This window comes from Crocodylus siamensis, chromosome 2 (genome assembly GCF_052110815.1).
Source record: "Crocodylus siamensis isolate JL-2025a chromosome 2, ASM5211081v1, whole genome shotgun sequence".
Classification (NCBI taxonomy): Eukaryota; Metazoa; Chordata; order Crocodylia; family Crocodylidae; genus Crocodylus; species Crocodylus siamensis.
Window position 1 is genome coordinate 101,020,135 of NC_143396.1, and position 27,537 is coordinate 101,047,671.

The following is a 27,537-nucleotide window of genomic DNA, read 5'->3' on the forward strand; positions in this document are numbered from 1 at the left end:
ATACACCAGAGCTCCTCAAGGGATAACAAGGTCTAACAGCCATAAACTCCAGTAAGGCCGATTTAGACTAGACATAAGAAAAAAATTCTTAATGGTGCAAGTGTCCAGGGTTTGGAACAGACTCACCCCAGGGGTGGTGCAAGCACCTACTCTGGACTGTCATAAAACAGGTGGATGTTTTTCTTGCTGGGGTCACTAATCCCAGGTGACTTTCTGCCTATAGTGGGAGGGCTGGACTTGATGGTATCATGAGGTCCCTTACAGCTCCTAATGTCCATGAAATCTCTGAAATTTCAGGCCCTTCCTTACGTTGCAACGGTCTCTGCTTTCTTTTGGATTTATCCACTGGTGGAAACCTCAGTAGGTAAAAATAGATGGGCTTGTGTGAATACTATAGGATACTGTTTTTAAAACTTTTTATATTGGTAAATAAAAGAGCAGTTGAAATATTGCAAGTAGATATTACAGGTCACAGTTTTATTTTTTTAATACACATTACTTCACTGCCTCTGTCAATAGCTAGGGATTGTGGTTTCCCTCCTGCAGAGATCCTCAGGCTGGATGCAATAGAGGATTAATGTCCTAAATGGTAGTTAACTTCTGGGTATCCCCACCCTTTGTAATTCAAAACCCTGAACTAGGCACTCAGGTTCCATATATTGCCTGAGAAGAGTTAGGCACCTCAAGATGGAATTTAAATACATTAACAGGGATCACTCTAAAGCTAATTAGAAATGCTGAGGACTGGGGCATGCCTGAAATCCTGCCCTTCTCTGTCCTAGAGAGCTCTTTAGTTTACTGTGGTTGCATAGCTTAGAATCCTCTTCTTCAGATGCTTCAGTTTTCCCTGTAAAAACATGGTGAATGAGAAGGTGGGAAAACTATATTTTTAAGAATCTGAGAAATTTGATGAAATAAAGCAACCATGGGCTGCGTCCAGATGGGCACAGACATTTGGTTCCCCAGGGACATGTAGCAGTGGCATACCTTGCACTGCAACTCCTTGTCCCTAGGGAATGCTTACGCCATGCAGGCTTTGTTGTACAAGTTACCCAGGGGATGGTAAGGGAGGCTTGGGCCAGCACTACCTGGGGGCCTCTGGGGTTGCAGCTGCACTGATTCTGCTGGGAGGAGCCTGGCTGGCAGCTACAGTGGGCTCCAGTTTTCAGTGGCTATCCAGGGGTCAAAAATCCATGGGGGGGAAAAAAAATCTGGAGCAGTTTATGCGCGGACTCATGCCCTTGCAGCGTGGAGACCACCTGCTGGTGTGGTATGTGGTGCTATAGACATTTTTGCAGCTCCACATACTGCATGGCCGGGCTCCTCTGGGCACGCCTATGAAGTTTGGGTACCTCTAGAGTTAGGCGTCGGCTTAACGGGGGCTTCACCAAACGTTCTTACCTTTGGGTACAACCTTTCTGTCCAAGTCCATTTTTGGATTTGTCTTCTTTACCTACAAGAACACTGGGCTCTTGAAAATACCACCTTGCAGGCTGCCTTATTATGCAGATGAACCAAGCAAGAGACCTATGTTAAATGGAGCAGCAGAAAAATAAAAGGTCTTTACTGAGGCAATGCAAATTGAAGTTAGTTACTCAAGTTTAAATCAGCTAAGAATGAGATGCATCAGAGTTGAAGCAGAGGGCCATATTATAGCAGTGATCAACACAGTTCTGTGGGTGCAGTGGAAGTGTTATTAGGGTACTTAGTTTGACTGGGTCCCTACAGAAAAACTTGATCCTTTTAGATCTGACCTCATTTGACCAGTCCAACAGGAAACTGCAAAAGAGAGAATGAAAATGTGGCTAAGATAAGATACTAATGTAAAATTAGAACTTTGAAGGACTTTTTAGCAAAAGACAGGATAGGATGAGCCTTCTTCACTGGTAATACAGGCAGTGGTCTGAGAAAACAATCAGTATAAGCCAAATCCCTCGTCAAACAGCAGTAGATGTTTACCTTCTTACCCATAACATTTGTCACTGTTTGCTTCTCTGCTACAGCAAAGGCAGCCTCCACGCCATAGTAACACCAAAGTAAATGCTTGCATCTATGGGTCTTTCTTAATTTTTGTACGTAATAGAAGGGAAACACTGGGCTCGTCTACACCAGATGTTTACTGCAGTTGCCTAATTAGCTCTGCAGTAAACATCTCTGTGTTCACATGTGTGGCCCTATCAGATTGTCGGAAACTAATAAACTTTGCAGCAGGTTAGTACCTGTAAATAGCAAGTAATATCCTGCTGCAGAGCTGTGCACAGCAATGTATGTGTAGATGCTGACTGGGCCGGCTGGGGCACAAGGGTGCATCAGTGCGGGGCTGCCTGCTGACTAGCCCCACGCTGGAGCACCCTTGTTCTCCAGTCAGCCCCTCTGCAGCACACTGAGCTGGGTGGGAGCAGCCCCAGGCTGGCAGGCTGACCCCACTGGGCCCCCTGGCAGCCGGGGCTGTTCTGACCGGGCTCAACGTGCTGTGGTCCCAGGGGCATATATAAATGCAACACCCAGAAGTAATAAACTTGGCGCGATATGTGCCAGCACATGTGGATGCGCCCCATGGTACTTTGTGGTTGGGGCAATGGAAAAGGTAGAGAGCCTGTGGAGCTATAATGTGAGATGTAAGCATATCTGTTAAGGTTCCTACAATAATGCAGCCATAAACTACTGTAAAGTTAAGATGGCATTTTGGGGTATAACCAGGGAAGGAGAAAACCAGGACATTCAGATACCTCTCTCGAGTTTTGTTTGAGAAATGTGACTGCCTTTCTGTTTCATCCCCACCAAGGAATTTTCTAGTATGCTGGTAGTTTTAGCCATAGGGCATCATTTATGCTGTTAGTTTCTTGACAGCAGTTTACAAGCTCCAACAGATCAGTACGATACCACATTGTATTCTTCTTATATTAAAAAAAGAGACAATTTATGAATGTAGCTGGAACATTTACAATTCATAGTGGATTAATAACTTTAAATAAAATACTGCTTGCGCTTGGTATTTTTGCCCTCTGTGCATATGTATTCTTTCTGAAAGTCAACTCAACGGGATTCCCTGCTCTTACCGCCATTCCCAGCTTCCCTCTTTCTGCTCAATATAGTAGTCATAATCTCACAAGTATGAAGTCTACTTAGTGGAAAACAGCTCTGCACAATTTGCAAGGCTGACTAATATTTGTATGTTTATACTAATGTTTGCCCACCTGTAGCTTAAGTGCGTTACTAGAGTTCCACTTACCCCAAAAAATGGGGATGTAAGGCTTCTAACAAGTCTTGTTGTCCTTGGATGTCAAGTCAAGTGCAGGTCCACTAATCCCTCTTAATAAAGTAAGTGTCTTTCTTTCTTTTAAAAAAAAAAAAAAAAATCCCAGCATCAATTTTTTTAGATATAGTGATACACCAAGAGAGTCTTTTTAACACAGATAATGGGACTTTTTAAATATAGTAAAGCGTTGAAAATAAATAACTATAATTGTAAACAGGTCAGAAGTATAAAACTTAAAGGTGACACACAAAGTACTCCTTGAAAAAGGTGTCCTCCAAAGGGAAGGAGGTACAAAATGCCAGTTACTCTATAGGTACACCATAGGCCATGTGAGGACTGACGCAGAGTTTATCTGGAAACACTGGCGACACGTAGGGGCTGAACTTCCAGTTTCAGCACTGGTGGTTCCGCGCTTGGTGATTGGCCTTGCGGGGTCCCTTGCTGCCCCCCCACCCCGTCGGGAATCTGGTGTCCCACCAGACTTGGAAGGCACAAGTCACCTATGATTGGAAGAGGGCAATATTGTGCCCATCTGTGAGAAGGGCAGGAGGGAGGACCCATTTAACTATAGGCCAGTCAGCCTAACTTCCATCCTAGGGAAAATCCTAGAAAAGTTCATCAAGGAGTCTGTCTGACATAAGCTTGCAGAAGGTAAGATTCTGAATGACAGCCAGCATGTCTTAATCATGGGCAGGTCTTGCCTTACCAAACTTATCTCCTTCTATGACCAGGTAACTCGCCACTTGGACATGAGAGAACAGATTGACGTATACCTAGGCTTCCAAAAGGCAACTTTGACTTAGTATCCCACAATGTCCTTGTGAGAAAATTGAAGGATTGTGGACTTAACTCTGAGACAGTCAGGTGGGTGAGAAACTGGCTGCAGGATAGGACCCAGAGAATCATAGTGAATGGATCTGTCATCCTTATGAGAAGTGGGCAGCGGTGTCCGTCAGGGGTCGGCGATTGTTCCAGTACTTTTCAGCATTTTTATTAACTATTTGGATGTGGGGGTGAAGAGCTCACTGGCCAAGTTTGTGGAAGATGCCACGTTATGGGGAAGCGTGATCACACTTGAAAATAAGCTAAAGTTACAGGTGGACCTAGATAGGCTAGCAAGTTGGGTGGATCGGAACCTGATGAAGTGAGAAATGTAAAGTGCTCCACCTCGGGACGAGCAACCCCCAAAACACCTACAGGCTTGGCAGCACCAAACTGACTAGCACAACGAATGAAAGGGACCTGGGGGTAATAATAGACCACAGTATGAATGTGAGCGAGCAGTGCGATCATGTAGTCAGTAAGGCAAATAATACTCTGGCATGCATGAATCGATGCATCTGCAGCAAATCCAGGGAGGTGATTCTTCCGCTCTATTCAGCACTGGTGAGACCACAGCTGGACTACTGTGTCCAGTTCTGGGCAACTCACTTTAACAAGGATGTGGACAAGCTTGAGAGAGTCCAAAGAGCCACCCATATGATCAGTCTTATTACACAGCAAGCCATATGAGGAAAGGCTGAGGGATTTGAGACTCTTCAGCCTGAGGAAAAGAAGGCTGAGCGGGGACCTGGTTACTGCTACAATAGGGCAGTACATCAAGGGCTCAGTGAGCAACTGTTCACCAAGGCACCAAAGGGGAAAACCAGGAGTATTGGCCACAAACTCCTGGAAGATCGATTCAGCTCAACATTAGGAAAAAATTCTTCACAGTCGGGGTGTCCAGGCTGTGGAATAAGCTCCCTCCAGAGGTGGTGCAATCGCCTAACCTGGAAATCTTCAAGAGAAGACTAGACAGTCACCTTGCTGGGGTTACCTGACTCCCAGTTATCTTTCCTGCTTGGTTCAGGGGGGCTGGACCTGATGATCCGATGATCTTGCAAGGTCCCTTCCAGCCTGATAATCTATGAATCTACAAAGCGTAAGGAAGTGTATGGTCGAAGCATCCATGGTGGTAACGCATCATAGAATCTATAATGTAGGTAGGGTCCTGCCTGCTTACCTGCTCTTTCTCAACCTCCCTATACCTCCCATTTCTCACCTGCCACAACCTTGATGTTGTACATTGTCAGGAAGTGGGGAGTTCTCGGACCAGCAGCGGCCTTGCAAATAGCTTGTCCCCCTGTGCCCATATAGCACTCTCCCTTTAAGGGGTTGCTCGTGCTGGTTTCTGAGGGCTTGTCGGGGCTTCACCTATTGTAGACTTGGCCCCCTTTTTCTCTCTGGCCACGCCCTGCCTTGGTCCATGGTATAAGACCTTAGTCTCTGTGGGAATCAGCCTGGCCTTGATGGCAGTCCCCTGCCTCCTGGGGTTTTGTCTCTGTATACTAGTTTCTGCCTCATTGCTTTGGGCTGTCTCCTGCCTGTATAGCAGCGGAAACACCCCAGGACCCTTGTTTGTGGCCACCTCCAACTCTGTAGACACAATCCAGTCTTCCAGTCTTAAGTCTAATTTGAACAAATAACACAAGCCAACTGCTCCTAAAAAGAACTTCCAGAAGTTTCCCTCCTTGAGTAAAGGCAGCCCGCAGGCCTTACCTGCTTAGGAGCCTTCCTCCCTGGTTCCCTGGCGTCACTGGAAGTGAAAGGCTCTCAGTGCATCTTCACCTCCAGTGGAGCCCACACTCTTCAGAGCTCCTTTCCTTACTGCCAGCCTCTTGGTATGACCACAGCCCTAACCCAGCTTCCTTTTGATCACCTGACTGGGTCTGCTGCACACAGTGATGAGGTGCTGCCAGTTGCTCATTAGCCACTACCCACATTGTCTTATCACTGTCAGTCCCAGGCTCGGTCCATCTGTGCTGCTACTTATAACTCTACCCTGTTGAGCCCCACTAGAAACAGGGCAGAGGTTCCCTGCTAATTAGATAGGGTATGTTGTAGTCTGATTTTTTTTTTTGCAAGGGGTCAAGATGTTTTTTTGGGGAGTAGGAAGCAACTACTGAAGGGCTACTATATGTAAAATGGAATTGTAAAATAGACTTATCATAGTTTGTCCTTTTAAGTAGCTGGTTATGCACTTACTCGTGAAGATGTGGCAATAGTTAGTCTATAAAACGGCTTATTTTAGAAGACAAAGATCATATGCCAAAGGACCATGTGATTCAATGACACTGATGTATCTGAACAAGGAGTACAAATATTGTAGTTCTGACAAATGTTATATATAAATTGCAGGTTTTGTTAAATTAATCTGTTTATTAATTTGAATTGATTTCAAAATTTGTTTTGCAGGTATTTGATACCATTTCACATATTTTACATATCTTAGTAGTTGTGTAGCCATGAGTCTCACTATTAATTTAGAAGTAGTTCATTGGATAAAATTAAATAACTTTGCAGCTGTAAAGTTCAACAAAAAATGTTACGAATCTTAAGAATCCACTGTGAAAAGAATTTTGTATTGTCACCCTACTACTCAATTGTGGCCTCTTTGGTGGCAAGGTTTTAGAAAAGCAGTATTTAAAATGCATACAGGATGATAAAATCAACATTGCAGTGAGTTTACATTTCATTATACAACATACTAGTAAACCTAAACATTATATAGGCTATTTTACATCATTTTTGTAGTACTTCTCATTGTTATCTGCATGCGGGGGGCAGTGAGAACAGTAGTACTGCGGCATTGTTGTCCTGCAGCGCCCAGCGCCACTTGACGTACAGCTTCTCCTCTGCTGCTGTTTACATAACCGGCACATGGCAGCCCCACAACAGCCCTGTGGGAGGGTAGAGGTCAGGCGGGGCTCAGCCCTCCCCTCCCCTCCCCTCCCCCCCAGTAATATTTTCCCCCACTGCTTATGCATTGATGGCAGTCCCATACAGAACACACCTCAAGTTAGACTACTGGAGTTACGTAGGCATGGACAATGGTGTCCAGATCTGAATCTGAGGCCCCAGGCACAAGCTGTGCTTAAGACATGATTAACCAGTTAATCATGCCTCAAGATGTTACCTGGTCACACATTAATGCAATTGATAAAACAAGGAATAAGCCACAAAGTTGTTATGTCTACTCTTATGGTAGACTTTGTGCTTGGCAAAGGCTGAAATAATTATAAAAAACGTGAATTAATATTATTTTAACCATACCAGAATTTCCAGAAGTAGTCCCAGAGAAAAAATGGCTACATGCTTTTTGAACCTTTTTTTTCACGTCATATTATGTGGAAATGTTGCATGAATGCTTTTTTTGTGCCTGCTGGTTTAATATTGTTTCTGCAGATATATAATAAATTGTGTTTTAAAAAAACATGTACTGCAGAGCAGAAAACTAAACAAACAAACAAAAAAACCCCACATCATTTTATACAGCAGAGTTACTTATTCCTTACTTTCCAGGTAGGCAGCAATATGTATTGTGTTTCAGGTGCCTTAAGGGGCACATGTTGGCGATTTTCATTTTTTAGTTTGTTTGGGTTTTCTTATTGTGCTTATTTTCAAATGTGCCCCAAATGAGCAAATATAGATTTGGAATTTTTTCAGACCAAGTCAGAATCAAGAGGGATCAAACTGCTTTTTTAGAGAGGTTGATTTCATTTGATGTCAGGCTGAACTGTGAAAACTCTTTTTGCTTTTTGGCATTCTATCAAAAATCCTCCCTGTGGCATGAGCTGAAGGTCTGTTTTAATTTTAAAAATATTATTGCCACAGGGAAGTAGAAGACCTGCATATGAAAAATTGGGGATCTGAAAAGGAGCCCCTCCAGGATTTTCACCTGATGAAAAAATATTGAGACAGAAAGAAGATGGTGTTGGTATGTTTGTCTGTGATTTATTTAGAATGTTTCAGGTAGGAACTTCAGTTGAAATGATCACATACCTGCTTGTGGTTATCTGTGATGGAGGAAAAATTACTAGGAATAATGCTTAACCCTTTCCCCACTTATATAATTTAGTCCATTCAATTGTTTATTTTAAAGCAAGCTTTCTACTTTTACAGATGACATTTCAGATTACTTCTTACCTTACCAACTGGCAGGGAACCCAACTCTGTACACCTGCTTGGAGTTTTTAGTGATAATCTTTTTCTTGTTTCTGCTTTCAAATTTCATCTTCCATTGTGAGGAAAATTGCTTCCTTTTGACTTTCATCTTTTTGAACTTGACCGGTTAGCTGTGTTACATTTGTCCGGACGTGTTTGGACCAGTAGTGGTATGGAGTACACTCTACTGTTCAATCCAGTTAAAACCCTGTGGATTAGAATCTCAGTATGGAGAGGAACAGATAAAACGGTGCTTTATCCTCCATTTTGTCCAGATGTCATTTAGTTAAGCTGCTGGTATAGAAATGATTCTTAAAGGAACATCTGGTCTGCATTCTCAAAATATTTTTTCCTTCCTTAACCCTTTAGTGGTTAATGATATATCCTAGTGACAGAATATCATTTTCTTATGCCCAAATGTGGAGAAACTTTTAACACATGGAAACTTGCTTGCTGTGAAAAAGCTGAGTGGTATCCGTAACTGTTTAGGTTTTGGGTCCACTTTTTACTTGAATGCTTGGCCATTTCAGCTGAATTTGACTTTAGTAACTACTGTATTTTTTTTGCATAAAGCATATCCTGGAATATAACATGTCCCTTGGTTTTTTTTGAAAGGCAGAATGAAGAAAAAAAGATCTTTCCTTTGTAGTAAATATTGAGTAGCAAAAGGTATAGAGAAGAGTCTGCTCCCTGTGAGTACTTTCACTCTTGCCCATAACCAGCAGAAACCACTTTTATACAATATTTTCTCACATACATGTACTTTCCCCTCCAAAACCAGCTGCTGGAACTTGCAGTGCAGATTGCATGTGAGAAATAAGGTTCATCTCTGAATAAAAATGCAGTTTTAGATGAGTAGGAAAAACTTTGGTTAAAACTTGGCATATTTGTTGTAAGGAATTGAGACTCTTATTTCCCTAATGTAAACAGGGATTAAGAATATACTCCTAGAATACAGTTTTACAGTGTTCACTTTGAACATAGACCATCAGTGCTGCTGCAGCATATTTTTCTCATTCTCCCAAAGTGTGTGTGTGTGTGTGTGTGTGTGTGTGTGTGTGTGTGTGTGTGAAAATATTTAAAATATAGAAAGGAACCCATATCTATTTAGCGGGAGGTATGTGACTTCTACAGCCTTTCATCACACTAACCAGGAACTGAGATACACTGATATATTCTTAGCTTGGTTCATGAACAACAACCACCACCTAAAACTGAAGTCAGTCAGATAAAATGACATTAAAGACAAGTTGCAGGTGTTTCCTTCTTTGAGAAACTAACAAACAAACAGCCTCTTAGGTGACATTTTGGGTGACATACTTGAATGCTGTTAATACCTTGCAACTTTTCATCTTCTGTCTGCTCAGAGATCGTTTTCTTGAGAATTTTTCTCTTAGAGGCCCAGGAATCTAGGATTCACCTTTAGTGTTGTAGCAGTAAGAACAGAAGAATACTAGTCAAGGAACAATAATAAATGGTAATGGCTAGCTTATTATATATTGTCTGGAATAGCCATCAGATTGATTGTGACATGCATATAGATTTTTCTTCCTTGCTAGATCTTCTGGACTGTATTACATTGCACTTTTAAAAATTAGTTCATTCGGACTTAAACTGTTCTTTTAACTCAAATTTAGATGGCTACTATTAGGTATGGAAAAATTGAACTTCTGCTTTTTGAAAGTCAAAATATTAGTTAGCTGTTTGATACATAAAAATGTACACTTAAAATAGGGAACAGGTGGCAATAGTGTGATCTCACTTCTGTGTTGGGAAGAAGTAATACGTGACTGGCACTCCTCTTGGTAGTACTTTGCCACTATTAATTTTGAGTCTAAAGTCTACCAGAATACTTTAAAGCAACACCATTTGGAATAGAACTGCCTTAGAGATATTTATTAGGTCCTCCTTTTGCCAAGCAGATTCTTCCAGTTAAAATAGTTGTTTTCTGAGATTATGCTGAGGGCATATACCCCCACATCTCCTATTCTAACCTCAAGTCTTGAAAACTCCACTTGATCAAGTTGTAGTCTTGGTCTGCCATGGATTTTCACCAGGAAAAGATTCAGCAAGATAAATTCTGTTGGTATTATACCTGAATGGTGTGTGATTAGTTTGCTACTACAGTTTCTGCCTGAGTGTTCAGCAGCATTTTGTTTGTTTGGAACTTAACAATTAGGACATAAATCAAAATTAAATCCAATTTGGTGTCAAAGCTGCTTTGGTTTCAGAGTGCTAGTAGGAGTTTATCAGTGACTCTCATTTTAATCACAAAGGACAACAAATCTATAAGAAATACTATTTCCAAAAACAGTTTTCCAGAGTTGAGCTGCATTTCAGGGCTATGATTGACAGCAAGCTGCCTGAAAACAAAGTTATTTAGATGCCAGGTCAGCTGTCTGTGAGCTCTATCCATTTAGATTTAACCATGTGAATATAATAACATTCTCAAATCTAATTGGATGTGCAATGGAAATATTGGAGCTCTGGCAAACAGACACACTGACCTGTAATCAAAGCATCGTGTGGAATAGCAGAGTATGCTTGCTTTTGTCTCAGTGAGGCCCTGCTACATTAAAAAAAAGATAAGGCTGGGATTTAAGCCTTTTGTCTTTAATTCCAACTGAAGAGCCATTCTTCTGCTTTTGGAAAGTAGTATTAACTAAAAGAAAATGCGTGTATTCTTAGAGAAGCTGTACTTACTTTATTATACAACCTGCAACTCCAGGAGACTGATAGACACTTACTCAGACTTGTAGCTTTAGGGTTACTGGTTGTAGCATGTTGGTCTAAGGACATAGGCAGACAAGGTTCTTTGGGTAAATGTGATATTTTTTTTATTAGATCAACTAAATAGCTGGAAAAATTGTTCTTTGCAAGCTTTTGGGCACAAACACCCTTCTTCAGGCAAAGGAAGAGTCTGTTGGTTGATGTTGTGTTCTCCATGGTAGAATCGAAACCAATATGCAAAATGCAGGTCTGTGAAAATGCAAATGTATGGCAGTGGGGATCAGAGGGAATGGGAGACAATAGGGGTGAGACAGGCAGGTGGGTGGAGAGAATAGTGGGAATGTTGACGTGGTGATTAGAATGTAGCTGGTAAAATGCAGAGAGGTTACCTGGGGTTATCTGATGGCAGGAAGGTTTTAACGTGCCATGACTCCAGTGTCTATATTTAGTCCATGATTTTTTTGCATCCAGTAGATTTATGAAGTAAAGCTTGTAGGCTTGTCTTCAAGATGCGTTTTGTAAATTCCCTTTTGAGAATTAGCACTGAGAGATTGGAGAGAGTGGTTGTCTTGTGAGAAGCGTGCATCCACAGGTAGTTGAGTATTTTTGTCTTTGATAGATTTTCAGAGTGTGTTCTTTCTGGTACGCAGTTGTTTGGTTTCTCCTACATATTTTCCATGAGGACCACTGAATGAGATGTGTAACATTTCTGGAGGTGCAGGTGTAAGATCCAGGAATGGTGACAGTTTAGTTGTGGGGTGTTGTTTTTTGTGGGGGGGGGGGGGTGTGTGGAGATGTGTTGGCAGGTTTTACATTTCTTGTCCTAGCATGGTCTGGATCTATTCAATATGCTTTGGGCCATAGGAAATTTGCTTCAGGTGATGAGGTTGGTGAGGTTCAGTGCTTGTGTAAAGGCTAGGATGGGTGGTTCTGGAAAGATCTCTTTTAAGAATTGGGTCTTTTTCTAGTATGGGTTGCAGTTGTTTGAGGATTTTCTGTATAGGTTCCAGGGAAGAGATGGTATGTCATAACTAATGGTGTGTGATTATTGGGGAACTTGTTTTTATACTGCAGCAATTCTTCATGTGGTCTAAGTGGCTCTTTCAAAAGTGCAATCTGTCTCTCTGGAGGAGTGTCCTTGTTGGGTGAAAGCCCTTTTGAGATTTGCGGGGTGACGATCGAGGATATTCTCCTCAGTGCAAATCCGGTGGTATTGGAAGGCTTGGCTGTATTTTACAGCTTTTTTGGTGTGGTTAGGGTGATTGCTGGTTGTGTGTAGATATGTATGTTGGTCCATGGGTTTCTTGTATATGGTGGTTTGTCTTTTACCATTCTGGATATTGATCATAGTGTCTAAAAAGGAAATGTCTTGTCATCTCACACAGACAACACACGAAGATTCAGGTAGCTCTGAGTGCACATCAGGTGAACTGCTTATAGAGTGGTGACTATTAAGAATTCTGTAAACTTTCTAGAATGGTAAGTGCCAGAAATAAAGATTATTCTGGTTGGATATTCATTTCCCACCTTCTTCCAGTAGTCAGCTTTTCCAAGTTCTGTTTTTGCCTACTCTACTTTTACTATGCAGTGCGTGTGCAATTTCCTACTTTAAGGCTCTGCAAGAGAAGCCAGCGTCTCCACTGGTACATTACTAAGGATGGATATATAGTGATGCTGTGTTTTTCCACATCATCTTGGGTATTCTTGGAGTCTAGTTTAAGAATTTAGAAATATGTTCCTCTAAAGTTTCACCCTGGAAGTGCAATAGCAATTTTCAGCAGAATGACATCTCCTGTCCTCAGTTCTTTATTACCGCACTGTTTGCTAGGTGAGCAATATCTTTTCTCTCTAGAGAAAACTGGCCTCCATGATGATTTAATCTTTGTTTGGAAAAAAAAAATCATCTAAAATGTATTTTAAGCTACAAGAAACTTGTATCAGTATTTGAATCCATCAAGCTATGAAGTTTTTTTCCCCAGTTTACCACAGTGGTGGGCATTTAATTATTTGTCTCTGTCATCTTTCAGCTTCAGTTTTGTGCTTTTGCTTCTAAACATTCAAATAGAGAAGGGACACGGCCAGCCCCTCTGCAATTTCTTGTTTATTTTTGGCTATTTCTTTACTGTGCATCCAGTCAATTTAGTATCGTGCATCCAGTCAAAACAGTCCAGGGGTTGCCTCAATGTAGCCTACTGCATGCTGGTGGTTAATTCTAGCTTTTTGTCCCTCCCCTTTATCTCAAAGCATCTACTTGCCTGCCACAAATTGAAAATAGGAAATTGGCCCTCAGTTCTGTAGGGTAGGACCATCTTGCTCTTGTAGGGAAGGAGCACTTTGCTCTGCGGGCGCTTCTGGAAGCCAGCATTGCTCTCTTCTGTGATCCTGTTAGCTCTGTAGCCCAGTGAGGAAGGTTCTCCCAGTTCAGTTTCTTGTGTAGACCAGAACAAAAATACTTAGGTTAGACCTTGGTGAACACCTGGCCTGGTTATCTTAACATTTATCTCTCCTCTCAGCCTACTCTTATTATTCCTGCCACCTTCCTCTCCTGTGACCAGTTCCTCAGTGGGTTCAGTTCAGTCCCAGTCCTGCATTCAGTCCCTAGTGGGGCTGGCCCCCTGCAATCCAACAGCCAAGGTGCCTTTTCCTTGGTTTATCTCTGGTTTTCAGCCTGAATTGCAGTGGATGTCTCTGCTACATCCCTTCCGGGCCTACTTAGTTTCCAGTTCCCAGTAGTGCTTCCATCAGTTTCCCAGCAGGGAGCTCCTGCATGGGCTAATTTTTACCCTCTCTACACTAAGTGGTGGAAGGGAATGCTGGGCACCTCACTGGCATGAGGAGAAAATACAGTGTTACTGCACTGAGGATAGAAAATCCTGGCAAGGGCTGCTCATTTTACTCTATTATGTTGCATTACTCAATTAAAAGAACACTCATCAACAACCTTATGGTCATTTGTTAAAAGTAACACCTAAAATGACTTCAAATTCTAAATCCTTTGTTGCCCCCCCCCCCCTTTTTTTTTTGCTTTGAATTGGAAGACAAAATAATTTTACTTGGTGAAAATAATTATTCATAATCCTCCACATCTGCCTCCTAATCTGTCATCTATAAAACTGCTTCTAACACTTAACTTTGAATTTGTGACCCTTGAATTTAACTTGTAAAGGTTTTATTAACAAAGTAATTAGTTCTAATCAAACTTAAAAAAATATTATTCTCTGTTTGGGATAGGCAGCTATTTCAGCCTTCTGCCACATGTCAGTTGTATGCCAACTAAGCTATAGAGCCAAGTGACTACTTTGGTCCACTGATACCTTATTTTTGGTTTCCCCCTTGAGGATCTTAAATCTTTGTTGCATTAACTGACTGACAAATATTGTCTTCAAATCTTTGCAGGATATGCTCACACCGGTGTAGTGTAGCTAGCTCAGTTGTTTTCAAGTGCACAACCTACTCTTCGTGCAGGTGGTTTGCTTTTTCTTGTAATTTCCTACAGTGAGTGCCAAAACATTTTGCCCCCCAACACCCTCATTTTTGTGACTGAACACATGCTGATTTCCTTTCTTGGGACTGACCAAGTCTTTGAGTGGGACAAATTATGAATTGTTGCACTTTTCAGTTTTTTGGGATCTTTTTTTATCCCAAGAGCTTTTGTCAACTCCTGGCATTTGTACAAAGCAGCTTTTGGTACAGTGCCAGACCTTGCTGAGGAGAGCACTATTGTCAGCAACCACTGATCCATGACATTTGAATTCCTTTGCTCTTCTAAGCTCCCTTCTTCTAACAGTGATTGATTATCATGACCCTTCTGCTCTTGACTTTTTGTCCAAGAGCCTGAATACATGAAACACTTACACTGGTGTAATTTTTAAATTGATTTTTGTACTTCAGTGTAAATTAACCAGAACAGCCAGCAGAAGATAAGCTTTCCAGAAGTGGTGGGCTCAGAAAAGAGATGCAGTTTTTGTGAAAGGTGATGTTACAGTAACTTGCCATTAGGATGTAATAGGAAGTAGATAATACTTTTTTTGTAAACTTTGAACAAACTACACCAGAGAATGATAGGGGTGTGACACTCAACACTAATGTGACTGCTCCTGATTTTTCTGGTGTTTGCTTTTTTTTTTTGATGCTGGATCTAAGTGAGTTGCACCATGTAGGGCTGGGCCAGACATACAATGTACTTTTTTTACACTTGTGTAAACATGTCATATGGCCAACGTCCTGCTCTAGAGTGCATTGCCACTTTTCAGAGTTTCTTTTAGGACATCATACTCTTTCCCCTTGTACCACTAATTCACTAACAAACAAAGAGTCTAAGGTAGTTAGTTCCCTTTTTTTTGGTCTCATTTATCACATATATGACAACTAAAAATAAAAATGGATTCAGCAGTGACCCCTGATATAGATGTACTTAACAAAGATTCTTTACTGTGCCGTATTTAGTCTGGACTATTGGTATCACTTTATCATAAATATTCCAGATGTGATTGATCCTTCTAGCATACCACTGCCGACTCAGTCATATTTAACATGCTACATATGCATTGTTACACCTTTTTCAAGTCTACAAAGATGATAGTCAGTTGTTGCTTTTATTTTCTCTGAACTTTTCCAAGAGAATGCATAAAGCAAATATGGCATTGGTTGTGTTTTCCACAATGGAATTGGAAAACTGGAAAAAATGGACTGTTCCAAATTTCAGTGACTTTGCATATACCCTTATTTTTCCAGTTTTATAGCATGCAAGGCCTGTTGTTCTGGAAGCAATACAATATTTCCTTTTGTTTAAAAATAAGCAACAGAAAGCTTTTTATGTCATTCATCTGCAATTTTCTGATTTAATCTTGCTGAACAGACAGGTAGCAAGATTCCCAGCAGTATTTTTCATTGGATAGACTTCCAACATGGCTGAATCTCCTCTACATGTTGATCCTGTGGGGCATAACCACTTACTACGTGGTGGATATTTCTCCCAAAATCATTTAATATTTTTTCATGATCTTTTAGTAACATTGATCAGCTGCTTTTATATGGTTTTACCCAGAATGGCTCCAGTGCTGTTTTTGAGAGGCTGACCTTCAAGTAGTAGCTTTTGTCACCCTTTACTAGCATCTTGCTTTTGCCATTTTTTCCACTGGTTTCTTGAATGTGTGTTGCATTTGCTCCTTAAGATGTTCCTTGGGACCATCTCCACTTGCCTTCCCAGGGGGAAGCAGAGCAGCCCAAGCCCCTGAATGCCTTTGACTGCACAATAATTTTAAAAGGCAATATTCAGGTAACATTGCTTCCTGCTTGAAAACTTCTGTAAGAAACACTAAAAACCTGTTTATGCCAAGTGAATAATGTCAAGTGTCCTACTCTGTTTTATATAGCTTTTTGTACTTGTCTTACTGTAAGTACTAGGGTCAACTATCCTAGTTTCCCTATGGGGGAAAAACAAAGTCAACTTGCAATTTTGTCTATGCCAGTTAATATGTTCAGTTAAGGTATTAGACTTCTTCTGACATTAATAGTAATAATCAGTTGTTTCAGCAGATGATAAAGTCCTTCCTGCCTGCTACCTGCCAAGAAGCAGCCTGTTCTACAAAACAAAGCCCCCACATTAAATACCAACTTCCTATTTTCTTCCAGAAGAGTTAGTGCGGGGCTGTCCAACTTCTGGACAGCAGGAGGCTCCACACCCCATAAGCTGCTGACCCCTTCAACACACACCCTGCAGGTATCTCTACCATTTGCCCCACTCTCACCGGCGAGGTGGGCAGCCTCACTTCCCCCAACTGCATGGATGGCATGCAGCCTGACTCTTCCCTACCATATGGGTTGGCTTCCTTTTATAACCTCCTTTTTGGCTCTAAGTGCAGTATGGGTAAACCAGCGCCTTTTTGGCTGTGCATGCAGCGTGGGCAAACTGGCTTCCTTCTGGCTGTGTGCACAACACAGGCAAACCAGCTTCCCTTTGGCCACATGCAGAACACAAGCAGTCCAATTTTCCCCTGCTGCCTGGGAAGCACAATCAAGTTGGCTTCCCTCCGCTGTGCATGAGCAGTTCTCTCCTGGCCACGCACATACAACGTGGGCAAATTGGTTCATCTTGGTGTGGAGGCAACCTAGATCTCCCCTGGCTGTGCATTTAGCACCCTCCTGCTGCCCTGCTCAGTCCTATCCAGGGGCAGAAAGCAGAAGCTGGAGAGTGGGAGATCTTGGAGATCACAGCCTCTACTGCAGCAGTAGGTATGAAGCAGGGCGGGGAGTGGCCACCAGGCAGGGATCTGGGGGCTGCATTTTAAGCCCTTGTGGGACAGATGTGGCCTGTGGTTCATCGGTTGACAGCCCTTAGTTAGCATAATATATCAATTAAATCCTAGAAATTATATAAGTAAAGACTTGAAATTGCAAACCTATTGTGAAAATCACAGTTTGCCTCAAATGAACTGGAACTGGAACTCTGTACTTTGTGAAAGTTTCTATAATGTAGTTGGCTATGAGTTGAAATGTAACTCTTGCATATTTATAACTTTTTTAATGTGACAGATCTGTATGACACCAAGCACTTGAGACTTTTTTTAACAGACTGGAATTTTTGAGCCATGTGACAACTTTCTAGGAAGTAGATGTGTTGAAAGGTTAAAATGACATGTGCAGGTGTTCTGATTTGTTTCACAAGAATTAGCAAGTTTAAGGACTGCATTAGCAATAGGATGTACCAGATAGGAAAGTGATTATTTTAATTTTGTAATTTTTTGTTAATGAAGTGTGTACTGACAAAGTCTGCAGAACATCTGCCTTCAAGCTATAAATGTTACGTTGGACTATGGTTCATTTTCCTGTCCCTTGCACATTGACAGGATATTCTGAGGTAAGCACAAGTTTTTAAAATGTAGGCAAAGACCAATATCTAGAGTAGTAGTTCTCAGCCTGTTTGCCATAGTGGGCCACACTTGCAGCTCTCAGTGTGTTATGTGGGCTGCACCCACACCACTTACTTCCTGTGTATCCATTTAAAAAACGTTTTAACAGGATGTCACAAGGGCCACAGTGGTGTGCTGATTGGGCTGCATGCGGCCTGCAGGCCACGGGTTGAAAACCAGTGGTCTAGAGTCTACAACGGTGTGTTTCAATCTGCTTGCAGCAGCAAAGCTTGAATCTGTCAGTGGTTATTTTCATTCCAGAAACTGACTTGAGCTTCCATAGTTGCAAGGAACTGCCCTAACTGAAAGAATCCATAGGCAATTTTCTGCCAGGATAGCTCCCATCTTCCCAAATGGCAGTGTAATTGGCATAGAAGCATTTTTCCATTAGCAGTTGCATCTACACCACAGGCTTTCCCAGCATGACGTGTAATAGGTACTAAATGCGCAGTAACTGGCAGTGTTGCACAGTAGCACCAGTGCACGCCTTTGTAGTGATGCTAGTGTGCAGTAGACTAACATATTTACTGCACATTAGCATGGCTTTTGCTGTGATATGCTAATGTGCAGTAGAATTAGTCTACTGCACATTTAGTGTCTTGTGTAGATGTGCCACCTGAGTGTTGGATGGTTCATCCTAAGTAACAGTCAGCATAAAAAATGGAGCAGTCTAGGAATAGAATGTCTAATTCTGCTGTTCTTCTAGCTAAGAGCACAGCTATGCTTAAATAAACTTGAGAGGGAAGTGAGAGACAGACTGCTAAGGACTGAGGATGTTTACTACCATGTTGATGCCACATGGTGGGAACTTGTGTAGCTGTTGGGTGTAGGAGGGAGATCTCATTGTATTGGATAGAGATTCTTTCTGAAACTTCTAGTGCACAGGATAGAGTTAAAGATGTATGCATCCTGTTGTGTGCCTGTAGCAAAATACCTGGGAGGGAACTTCAAATACGTGGAGTACTTGCTTTTTTGGTGCAAGTGGCCTTCTACATGACTGCTTAAGTTTCAGCTTAAAAATGTGCTTTGTATGTGGATGCAAAGGACAGTAGTTACTCTGCATATTTCTTCTTTAGTGCTCCTTTTCAGATGCCTGGCATTGAAGGGTTGCGGTTTGTCGCTGACACTGAAATGCACAGCATGACTCTTTTTTTTTGGTAGCAAACAGGTCTTTTTGGCAGGCAGGTGTTTCTATTTGATTTGTAGAGCAAAATATGAATAGAGTTTCTGATCTGACATGAGCAGAGGTGCTTTGGCCAAAGGATCAGCTTCTGAAGACTGGGAAAAGGCTACAGGGGCCAGGGCAGGTGGAAACTTTCAGGGACACAGGAAGTATATCAGGTCCCGGCTTGGTTGTCAAAGTGTAAGGGCCTGAGTGCAGGGTGGCAGTCGTCTTTCCTAAACTGATGTGGAAGCCAGGGTCTTTCCCACCCCCACTGAAGAATCCCAGACTCCCCCTGGGAGATTTAAATCCTAGCCGTTAGCCCTCCTCTCACAAATGGCCTTTTCCCCTTTGGCTAAGAGAGGGGCACCTATCTGAAGTGCCCGGGGGACCATCTGCGTACTACTGAGGGGGTTCAGGGCACGAGGAAATGAAGCAGGCGCAGACGTCTCCTGCAAGCAGAGGAGAGCGGGAAGCAGAGCGAGTTTCAAGCTGAACTTGCTCTGCTCCTCCTTCGGCCGCGGCGGCCCGGGCAGCCTCCGGCCCCAGCCAGGAACGTGCCCCCCTCGGGTCCCCGGGGGAGCGGCCGCCAGGGGCTGAGGGCCTCGCTGCTGCCGCCGGTGCCTCTCGCCTACCTGGCGGGATGGGAGCCGCGGGCTGTCCCCCCCCTGCCGCCCTCCCCCCAGCCCCGCGCGCGGCGGTGAGTGGCAGCGCGGCACTTCCTGTCTGGGGCTGGCGGCGGAAGGATCGCGTGCGCCTCGCTGCGCTGGAGGAAGCGCTCCAGCCGCCGCCGCCGCGTTGTGTTGTGGGGCAGCGCAGCCCGGGCCGGCGCGGCTGCCGGCGGGTGCGGAAGGATCCGCGCGTCCGCCCCGCGCGCCCGCCCTCCCTCCAATCGGCGCGCGCCGCCAACTCCATGCGAAGCCGCTCCGGCGGCGGCATCAACATGGCGACGTCTCTGCATGAGGGGCCCACGAACCAGCTCGACCTGCTCATCCGGGCCGGTAAGCGCCGGCCCGCCCGTCCGCGCCGCCCCGCGCCTGGCCGGGCTGCCCGCGCGTGCGTGCGTGCGGGGCTGGGCGGGGCGGGCGACTGGGGCAGCCCGCGGCCGGGGCCGGGCAGGTTGCACAGCGGCTGCGGCTGCGGCGCGGGCTGAAGTAATGGAGGCGAATCAGGAAGTGATGATCACCTTGGGCAGCGACCAGCCGGGCAGCGGGGCCGGGCAGCGCCGCGCCGGGCCCTCCCCCCTCGCGCGCGGGGAAATTGTGCGGGGCGCGCGGAGCTCGGGGCCGCGGGCGGGCGAGAACCAGGAAGTGCGAGAGGTGCGTTGTGTTGCCCCCTCCCCCTGTCGCCGCCACGCTGTCTGCGCACAGCCTGCCTACAAGCACCAGCCACCCCGGGCCCAGGCCCTTAACATCGCGTGTCGCGGGCCCGCGCCAGCGGTGGGGGGCGCGGAGGGGCAGCCAACCTACCCGCCCCCTCCCCCGCCGAGCCCCGTAGCGGAAGCGCCGCGCTCCCTCAGGGCCCGAGCGCTAGGGCAGCGACAGGCCGCGTTGGCCAATCAGCTGCCTGAGACGTTCGGAATCTGAAGGCGGGGGGTCGAGGGGGCGGGGCGCGGGCTGGCCTGGGCCAATGGGCATGGGGCGCACGCCTGAGTGGCAGCTCCGCGGGCGCTGACAATGCGCGCACGGAATTGGAGGGAAGAGGATTGTAAACACGGAAGTGGGGGCACGCGTGCGGGCCGAGCCCGCGCATGGGCCGCGCGGGGGCGAAGGCTTCAGGGCCCCAAGGCTCAGCGGGGACGACCCGGACCCGGACCCGGTCTCTGAGTGCTGCAGGCTGAGCTCGCACGTGCTGTTGGGAGCCGCTCCTCGGGCTGCGACGTCTTGAGCCCTGCGAGGGGGGGCGCCGCCGCCGCCCCATGGCAGCGTGTCGGGACCCTGGGAGCGGAACAGCTTCCAGTAGATGCAAGCCCGTGCAAAGCATGGGGCAGAAACAGTGCTGCTTCCCTACTAATCCCGAGCTTCGAAGTCTTCTAATTAATTAAACCTATGAAGGAAGTAGCCGGGGTTTTGTCTTGGGCAGCAGCATCTTTACCCCAAGTGACCTCATAACTGCCAACAGCCATAGGGATCTTATGGGGCATTTTTACATGTCCTTTGGGGTACCGCCCAGTGTTTTAGCTAGCAAGCTGTGCTCATTAGAAGTTCCTGTGTGTCACATGTAACAGCATTGTATGCCTGCCCGTGCTCAAGAAATGGTGGTGGGGCACTTTGAATTTAAGCTCATCCAACATGTGTTATTTCAAAGCACCCTCTTGCCATTTTTTCAGAGTAGAGATGCCGCACGGATGACTGCCTGAGTATGTTGATTTTTGTGCTCCAGCATGCTGGATTTCCAGCGTGTCAAAGCAGGCTTCATGCATGTGTGGGAGTCCAAGAAGCCAAATCCATGTCAAACCCCAGACTTCAAGCCACAGAGCACAATCCTGTTAGCATGGCGGTCTGTGTCCTGCTTCCTGCAAGGTTGTGGGCACCAGTGGTATAAAGGCTTAAATCTACTTCCAGTCCAGACCCCATATGCCTGAATTGCTGCTCTTAGTTCACCTCAACTCTTGTAGGAAAAACAGTTCTTGGTGCCCTCTAAATCAGTGTTTCCCAACCTTTTCAAGGCCAAGGCACACTTACGTTAACAAACATTTTCTGCAGCACACCTGTTAAGGCATTCCTCATCCTCATACCTATGAGCTCATTGTAACGCATCTCCCCAGCAAAATTCTGCTGTTCAGGGGTTCATGAACTGCAGGAGTAAATTTCCTTTTGCTCACTGGTTCTCTCCCCCCCGCCCCTCACAGCCAACATGCTGCAAGTCTTCTGTGAATATCTTATCAATGTGACTTATTTGTTAGCGCTAGGCAGCTGGAGAACTTCCTTCTCATTCCACAATCCTCGTGGCACACCGTTTGAAAAGGACTTGTTTTAAATGACAAGGGACTAGGAGCAGGCCCTTTAGACCTTTTGGAAGCCACTTTTTTTGTGTAGCTCCAGGATGATACCTCCAGCCAATGAAAGAACTTTGCAGGGGAGTGTCATTTAGTTACTCACTGGAAGAATAGTGGCTTCTATATGGACCTTTAGGTTGGGAAAAAACTAAAAAGACTGGGTTGTGTGCTCATATGCTGAAAGTGTGGTTTAATGAAATGGTATTATCATGTAGCAAAATAATGTGTTCAATTTGGAGGCAGGATCACCACCAGGTGTCAAGTGACTGCATCCTCTGCCCATCCAGTATAGGGTTTTGGACAAGGAAATAGGAAGGATAAAGAGGAAGAAGCAGTGTCTGGTTATGGGAGAAGGTTGAGAATCACTCTTGTATGTGATTTTTGGTACACCTGCACATGCCTAGAAATCTGTGTAAAACTTTCATATTTAGTTGCCTATCCATAACCAGCCCCTGCCCTTTTATGTAAAACTGTAGAGAGAGGATTTTTGTTAGAGTACTGGGACTTCAAGCTTGTCTGGGATGTTGTTAAATACATAAACCAGATACACTGTCACATAGATCAGTGTTTTTATTGTCTTCATTAAACATTAAAAATGTTTAACTGTTGACCTAACATTTGATGTTAAAAGTGTCGCATTGACTTCTGGAAAGTATTTCTGGGCTAGGGAGATTATACCACTCAAAACCATAGTTTAATTCATATTTATAGGCATTGATAAATTAACTAGTCATTAAAATTGAGATACATTAAAAAATTGCTCAGTTTTGACATCACTTTCATTATAATGAAACAGTTTTATCTTCATTGTTCTCTTACAATTTATGGATACTACTTACTGATAGAGACTCTGTATTTAGCAGTGAAGACAATGACTTAGAAGGGGGAAGTCCTAAGTAGAAATATAGTCTTTAGAGTTTGGCAATTGAAATGGCTAAATTAGATATAGTGGCTAAATCATGCTTTAACAAGTTCAGTCTGCTTGAGTTTCTCTTTGTATCCTATTTAATAATAGAAAGTTGTTTATAGTTTACTTTGGGAGATGACTAGAATGAGAACATGTGCTCTGTGCAAGTGCCCTGTTATCTATCAGCATACTGAAAATATTACTATCCTAGAGAAAGTAGATATGCTCTACTATACACACAGAGAAAAAATGCTTCACACTGCTGAGGTGTTTCAGCTGAGTTCATTAATATAGTAATGCCTTAAAGTTCATATTTTTAAAAAGTAATATATGTTTGGATTAATAGACAAGTATTGCCAAGTAGGAGTGATGAGGCGGGGAAAAAGAAAGGTTTGCTTTTGCCAATAGAATACAGGCCCTGCAAAATAGAAGTTTCTGTCTAAAGACACCCAGATGTATTTTAGATCTGTTTGTTTAGTTGATTGCTACAATTTCCAGGGCTGGGGGAAAAAAGTTTGAAACTAGAAACAACTGAAGCCTAAATCAATTTAAACCTGTCAAGAGAAGAGTGGGGGTGAGGTTGTATAATCTGTTGTAGTACAGTGGTTCTTAGTCTTCTGGTTCCACAGATCAGATTAGTGGTGTGGGGCTGGTTTGTGGGCCACATCCAGCATGGGGCTGGTTCATGCATGTGATCCAGCTGCAGAGTGACCCTGTACACCAGCACAGTCTAGAGTGTATGGCCATGTCATCTGGGCTGTGGGAGGACTTCTCACAGGCTTGAAAACTTGATAGCAGGGGAGCAGCAATTAACACTGCAACCAGATATTCTCCCTCCACCCCAGTTAATTTCTGGCCCTGTGAGGAGTGGGTCAGATCTGGCCCACAGTCCAGAGATTGAGCACCAATCTACCAAGGAGTAGATCCTTTTGAAAAATGTTATCTAAAATAGCAGTTCCCAAACTCTGAGAGATTGTGCATCGCCAATTTAAAATGATACAACCTTAAGTACCACCAGCAAATTTTTGTCATGTAAAGTAATTTTAATAAATCTGTTAACACGTACTGCTGGCAGGCTGTCTGCGTACCGCTGGTGGTATGTGTACGACAGATTGGGAACCACTGATGTAAAGGTTAAATCCTACATGCTTAATGTAGGTAGCCAGGCGATTTATGTGGACGAACAGGATGATTTGGCTAAGACCTTCAAAGTATCTCTTCACTAGAGAGTTGAAGTGTTTGTCGTTGTATACTTTTGAAGACAGGTAGTTATTGTGTTCATGCTTCCAAACTGAATTGGTTTATTTTGCTCTGGTAGCCTACAAGCACTGCCCTAAACCATTCAGGTTGCAGTGCCTTTCAGGTCCCTATCTTAAAATTCTTTGCTTGGTTCTCAGAATAAGTAGATTCAGAGGAGTTTTACAAACCAAGGGAGGGCACTGCTGGCTTTGATTGACTTCAATAAATCTTCTGAAAAGTATTTTTGGACCACTTTTTGTTGACAAACATAAAATGTTTTATAATATTTTAGAAGTTTTAATTGGCTGAATTCTAAAGTGTAGACAAAATGTAGAGGTTTGCAAGCATTGGAACTGGTTGGTGGGCTGCTCTTTCTGACCTTTTAACTATTTCATAGTTGCCTAGGGGCTGGAAGGGACCTCACTTGATACTTACTTTGCAGTGGTGGAAATGGTTGTCCTTGCACTCTAACTGTGGCCACTTGGAAGACACTATATTTGTCTACTTAACTACAGAGTAGCAAGTGGATTTAAGAGAGCAATCCCCTAACCTCAGATTTGCATTCTCCAGTGTTTTGGTTTTTCTGTGTAGAGTGGATTCTGATGCATACCTAGTACAAGTATTGTAATTGGGGGAAAAAGTGGCAAAGGTTCAAGTTTTCTTGACTGTTGTTGGTAAAAGTTCTTGAAGTAAAGGAGTTTTAACTAAGAACACCTCTTTTTTTTGTTGTTGGAACAGAACATTATTTCACTTAAAATTGGCATATGAATATGTTAACAAACAAGGAAACAACGGTATGGACATATTTATTTTTACCTCTACTGTTTTTTTTCAGTAGGTGTGTAATTGTCATTCTTAAACAGTCTTATGCAAATGTTTCAGTAACTAAATTGGACTTACTGCAGAATATTTGATTGGTTGATTCCTTGAACAAATTGCTTTTAAGAACCACCCAGTACAATGACAGGTCCTTTTGGTGAGTGGTTCAGTCTGTTTGGAAAGTGTTTTTGGGTTTATGTGAATGCATATAGTGATAGCTTAGCAATTTAATTATATTATGAATTAAATAGTAATCTTGTCTAACATTTACTGTTTTCTTTGCTCTTTGAAATATTTTGGTAGAATTAAAATGTGCATATGAAATTCATTAGACTTTAATTAGGTCTGTTAGAAGCCATTTACTTTTCACCTATTTGACCAGCTTTCATGCTGGAATTGTTAATTTTCAGTAGTCTTGTTCTAGTTGCCTGATTGTCTTAAAGGATAAGCTATTGAAAATCGAGTGTTGCAATTAAGTGTTGACCTTGTAATATTGATAATCCTAATTGTTAAGATAATAGGCTGGGATTTGCTGCATAGTTTATAAAAAGTAGCAGGTTTTAATTCTAGCTTCCCCCTTAATTCATTTTGGTACTGTATTTTATTTTAAAACTCGGAACATTGTAACAAACTGGGTTTGTTGCCAGGATTCTCTTCTGTAATGCTGAAGTATAGTCCTGTCAGGCTTAATTACCAAGTTTGGTATTTTGTAGCAGCTGGTGAGAGCCTTAAAAAATCTAGTCTACATGCTGTTTGTTTAGAAAGATGGACATGAAACATAAAGACATTTGATTAGTAGCAAATAAAAATGTGGATTGATTTTTAATAATTAAAACTTGTTTCTCTTTTTCTGGTGGCTTCCTTGGTTCCCAGGAATGACCATAGCAAATCCAACTAATAATTACTGATTTGACAGTTCTTGCAGTGTTTGGTTTGGTTGGTCCTTCATAACTTTATAAAGGTTGTTTTTCTTAACAAAATGTTTTTGAAGATACCAGTATATTATAACTCATCTAAAACATATCAGTGCAATCAAGTTGTTTTATATACCTGGTAAGGTAAGTTTGGCTTGAAGAATGGCATATCAGTTCTGAATTGTTCCAGATCTGTAGGGGTCTCAGTTCTTGTGGTCTTCTCAGACCAAGTCCTGCAAAACCATTTAACTTAAGTAGGTAGAGATTCATCTTAGGTGATTTTTTTTTTTAGATGTTAGAGTTAGGTCTTTGTACTGAACTGACTAGGTGGTACAGTTCCTTTCTTTGTGTTTTGAGTTTTTCAAATGAATATAGTTCATAGTAATATTTCTACCTATGCCCTGAGCCAGATTGTATTGGGACATTTTTAAAATTTGAAGATTTTTTTTTTCTTAATTAGAAAATAAAGTTGTTTTTTTTTTTACCACAGCGTAGTTGTTATATGTTGTAATATTAAAGGTTGAGGTTGTCAATATATTAAATGTAGGGACAGCCTGTTTTCATTGTTGTTGAAATGCTACTGTGCAGTGCCTTAAATTTCACTTCACAGTGTAGCTTTTTATGACTAATCTCAGATTTAGTTGGAACATCCATTATCTTTCTTTTTCTTACCACTTTTATGTGATGATATAAAGATGATGACAAGAGGGAGTGTTAGGTAATGGACTGCCCTTCCTTATACAGTTATCTTCAAGAGCTGCTACCTGCTTTACTTATTCTGTCTGTTGTTTTGAGAAGGTCTGGCAGAAGCTCCTCCTCCTCACTCTCCAACTGGGGCGGTGTATACACATTCAGATAATCTGGGAGAATTCTCTCAGGTTTGTTCTCCTGGTAGGAAAACTTGTCCAGAATCTCCAGGAAATCTCTTTTTTATTATGAAGCTTCATCAGGTTCTGCTCCTGTCAAACATGCCATTGACCATGTTCTGAGGATTGAAGACTTTTCAGAATGGAGAAGAGATCCAAGTGAAATGTGTCAAAACTAGCCCGTCTGTGTTCTCATGCTTTCAGGTGGAGTTGGTCCTTTTTTTGTGAATTCTGAAAAGTCAAAACTGTGGTCACTGGCCCTGATCAAAGATAACTTTCTATCTAATTCACCATTATTTTATTGATGCCTTATTCTCTTATATTTCTCATATAGGTAACTGATGTAGCTGTAAATATTCCTTCTTTACTTTCTTTTTAATTTGTTCAAGTTTGCGTTGTACCAAAGGGTGTATGTTTTTGGGGGGGGGGGGGGGGAGAAAGGTTGATTTTTTGTTTTGTTTTGTTTTGTTTTTTGTTGCTGCAGGTGCAGTCTTTAAAGGATCTAGTTCTATCCAGGAAGGATTCCTCTGATAGAGGAAATCCAGAAGTAGTAGACTTTGAGTGTTGAAAGTTTGAGTTTCGTTTAACATCTCTTCCAACTGTTTAATTCAGTAAAAGATATTATCAAAATATCTTTGCTTTTCAGAAATTTGGAAGAAGTTTCTAAGGTGACCTTCTGAGAACCACTTACAAGCCTGATGGGTAGGGGAGTGTTAAGCATTGGGTTAGAACTAGGTTTTGTGTGTGAG

At 42.9% G+C, this 27,537-nt stretch overlaps 1 protein-coding gene and 1 long non-coding RNA gene across 8 annotated transcripts in view; one reads left to right on the top strand and one right to left on the bottom strand.

Moving 5' to 3' along the window:
• ELF2 (E74 like ETS transcription factor 2) overlaps positions 1 to 27,537 on the top strand; it is a 67,227-nt gene that overhangs the window by 14,870 nt on the left and 24,820 nt on the right. The window contains exon 1 of one of the 7 annotated variants that reach the window (XM_090036533.1): positions 19,767 to 20,046. The exons of the other annotated variants lie outside the window; for them this stretch is intronic. Within the exon in view, the coding sequence (XP_089892659.1) occupies positions 19,959 to 20,046 (88 nt within the window). The 5' untranslated portion in view covers positions 19,767 to 19,958. Of the gene's footprint in view, positions 1 to 19,766; positions 20,047 to 27,537 lie in introns of those variants that run through there. 7 annotated transcript variants of the gene reach the window in all.
• On the bottom strand, positions 648 to 8,625 carry LOC149870577 (uncharacterized). Its single transcript, XR_016440788.1, has 4 exons — positions 8,225 to 8,625; positions 3,233 to 3,337; positions 1,402 to 1,527; positions 648 to 847 (listed from the first exon to the last, which is right to left on the bottom strand). It is a non-coding gene; the product is annotated as an uncharacterized LOC149870577 (long non-coding RNA).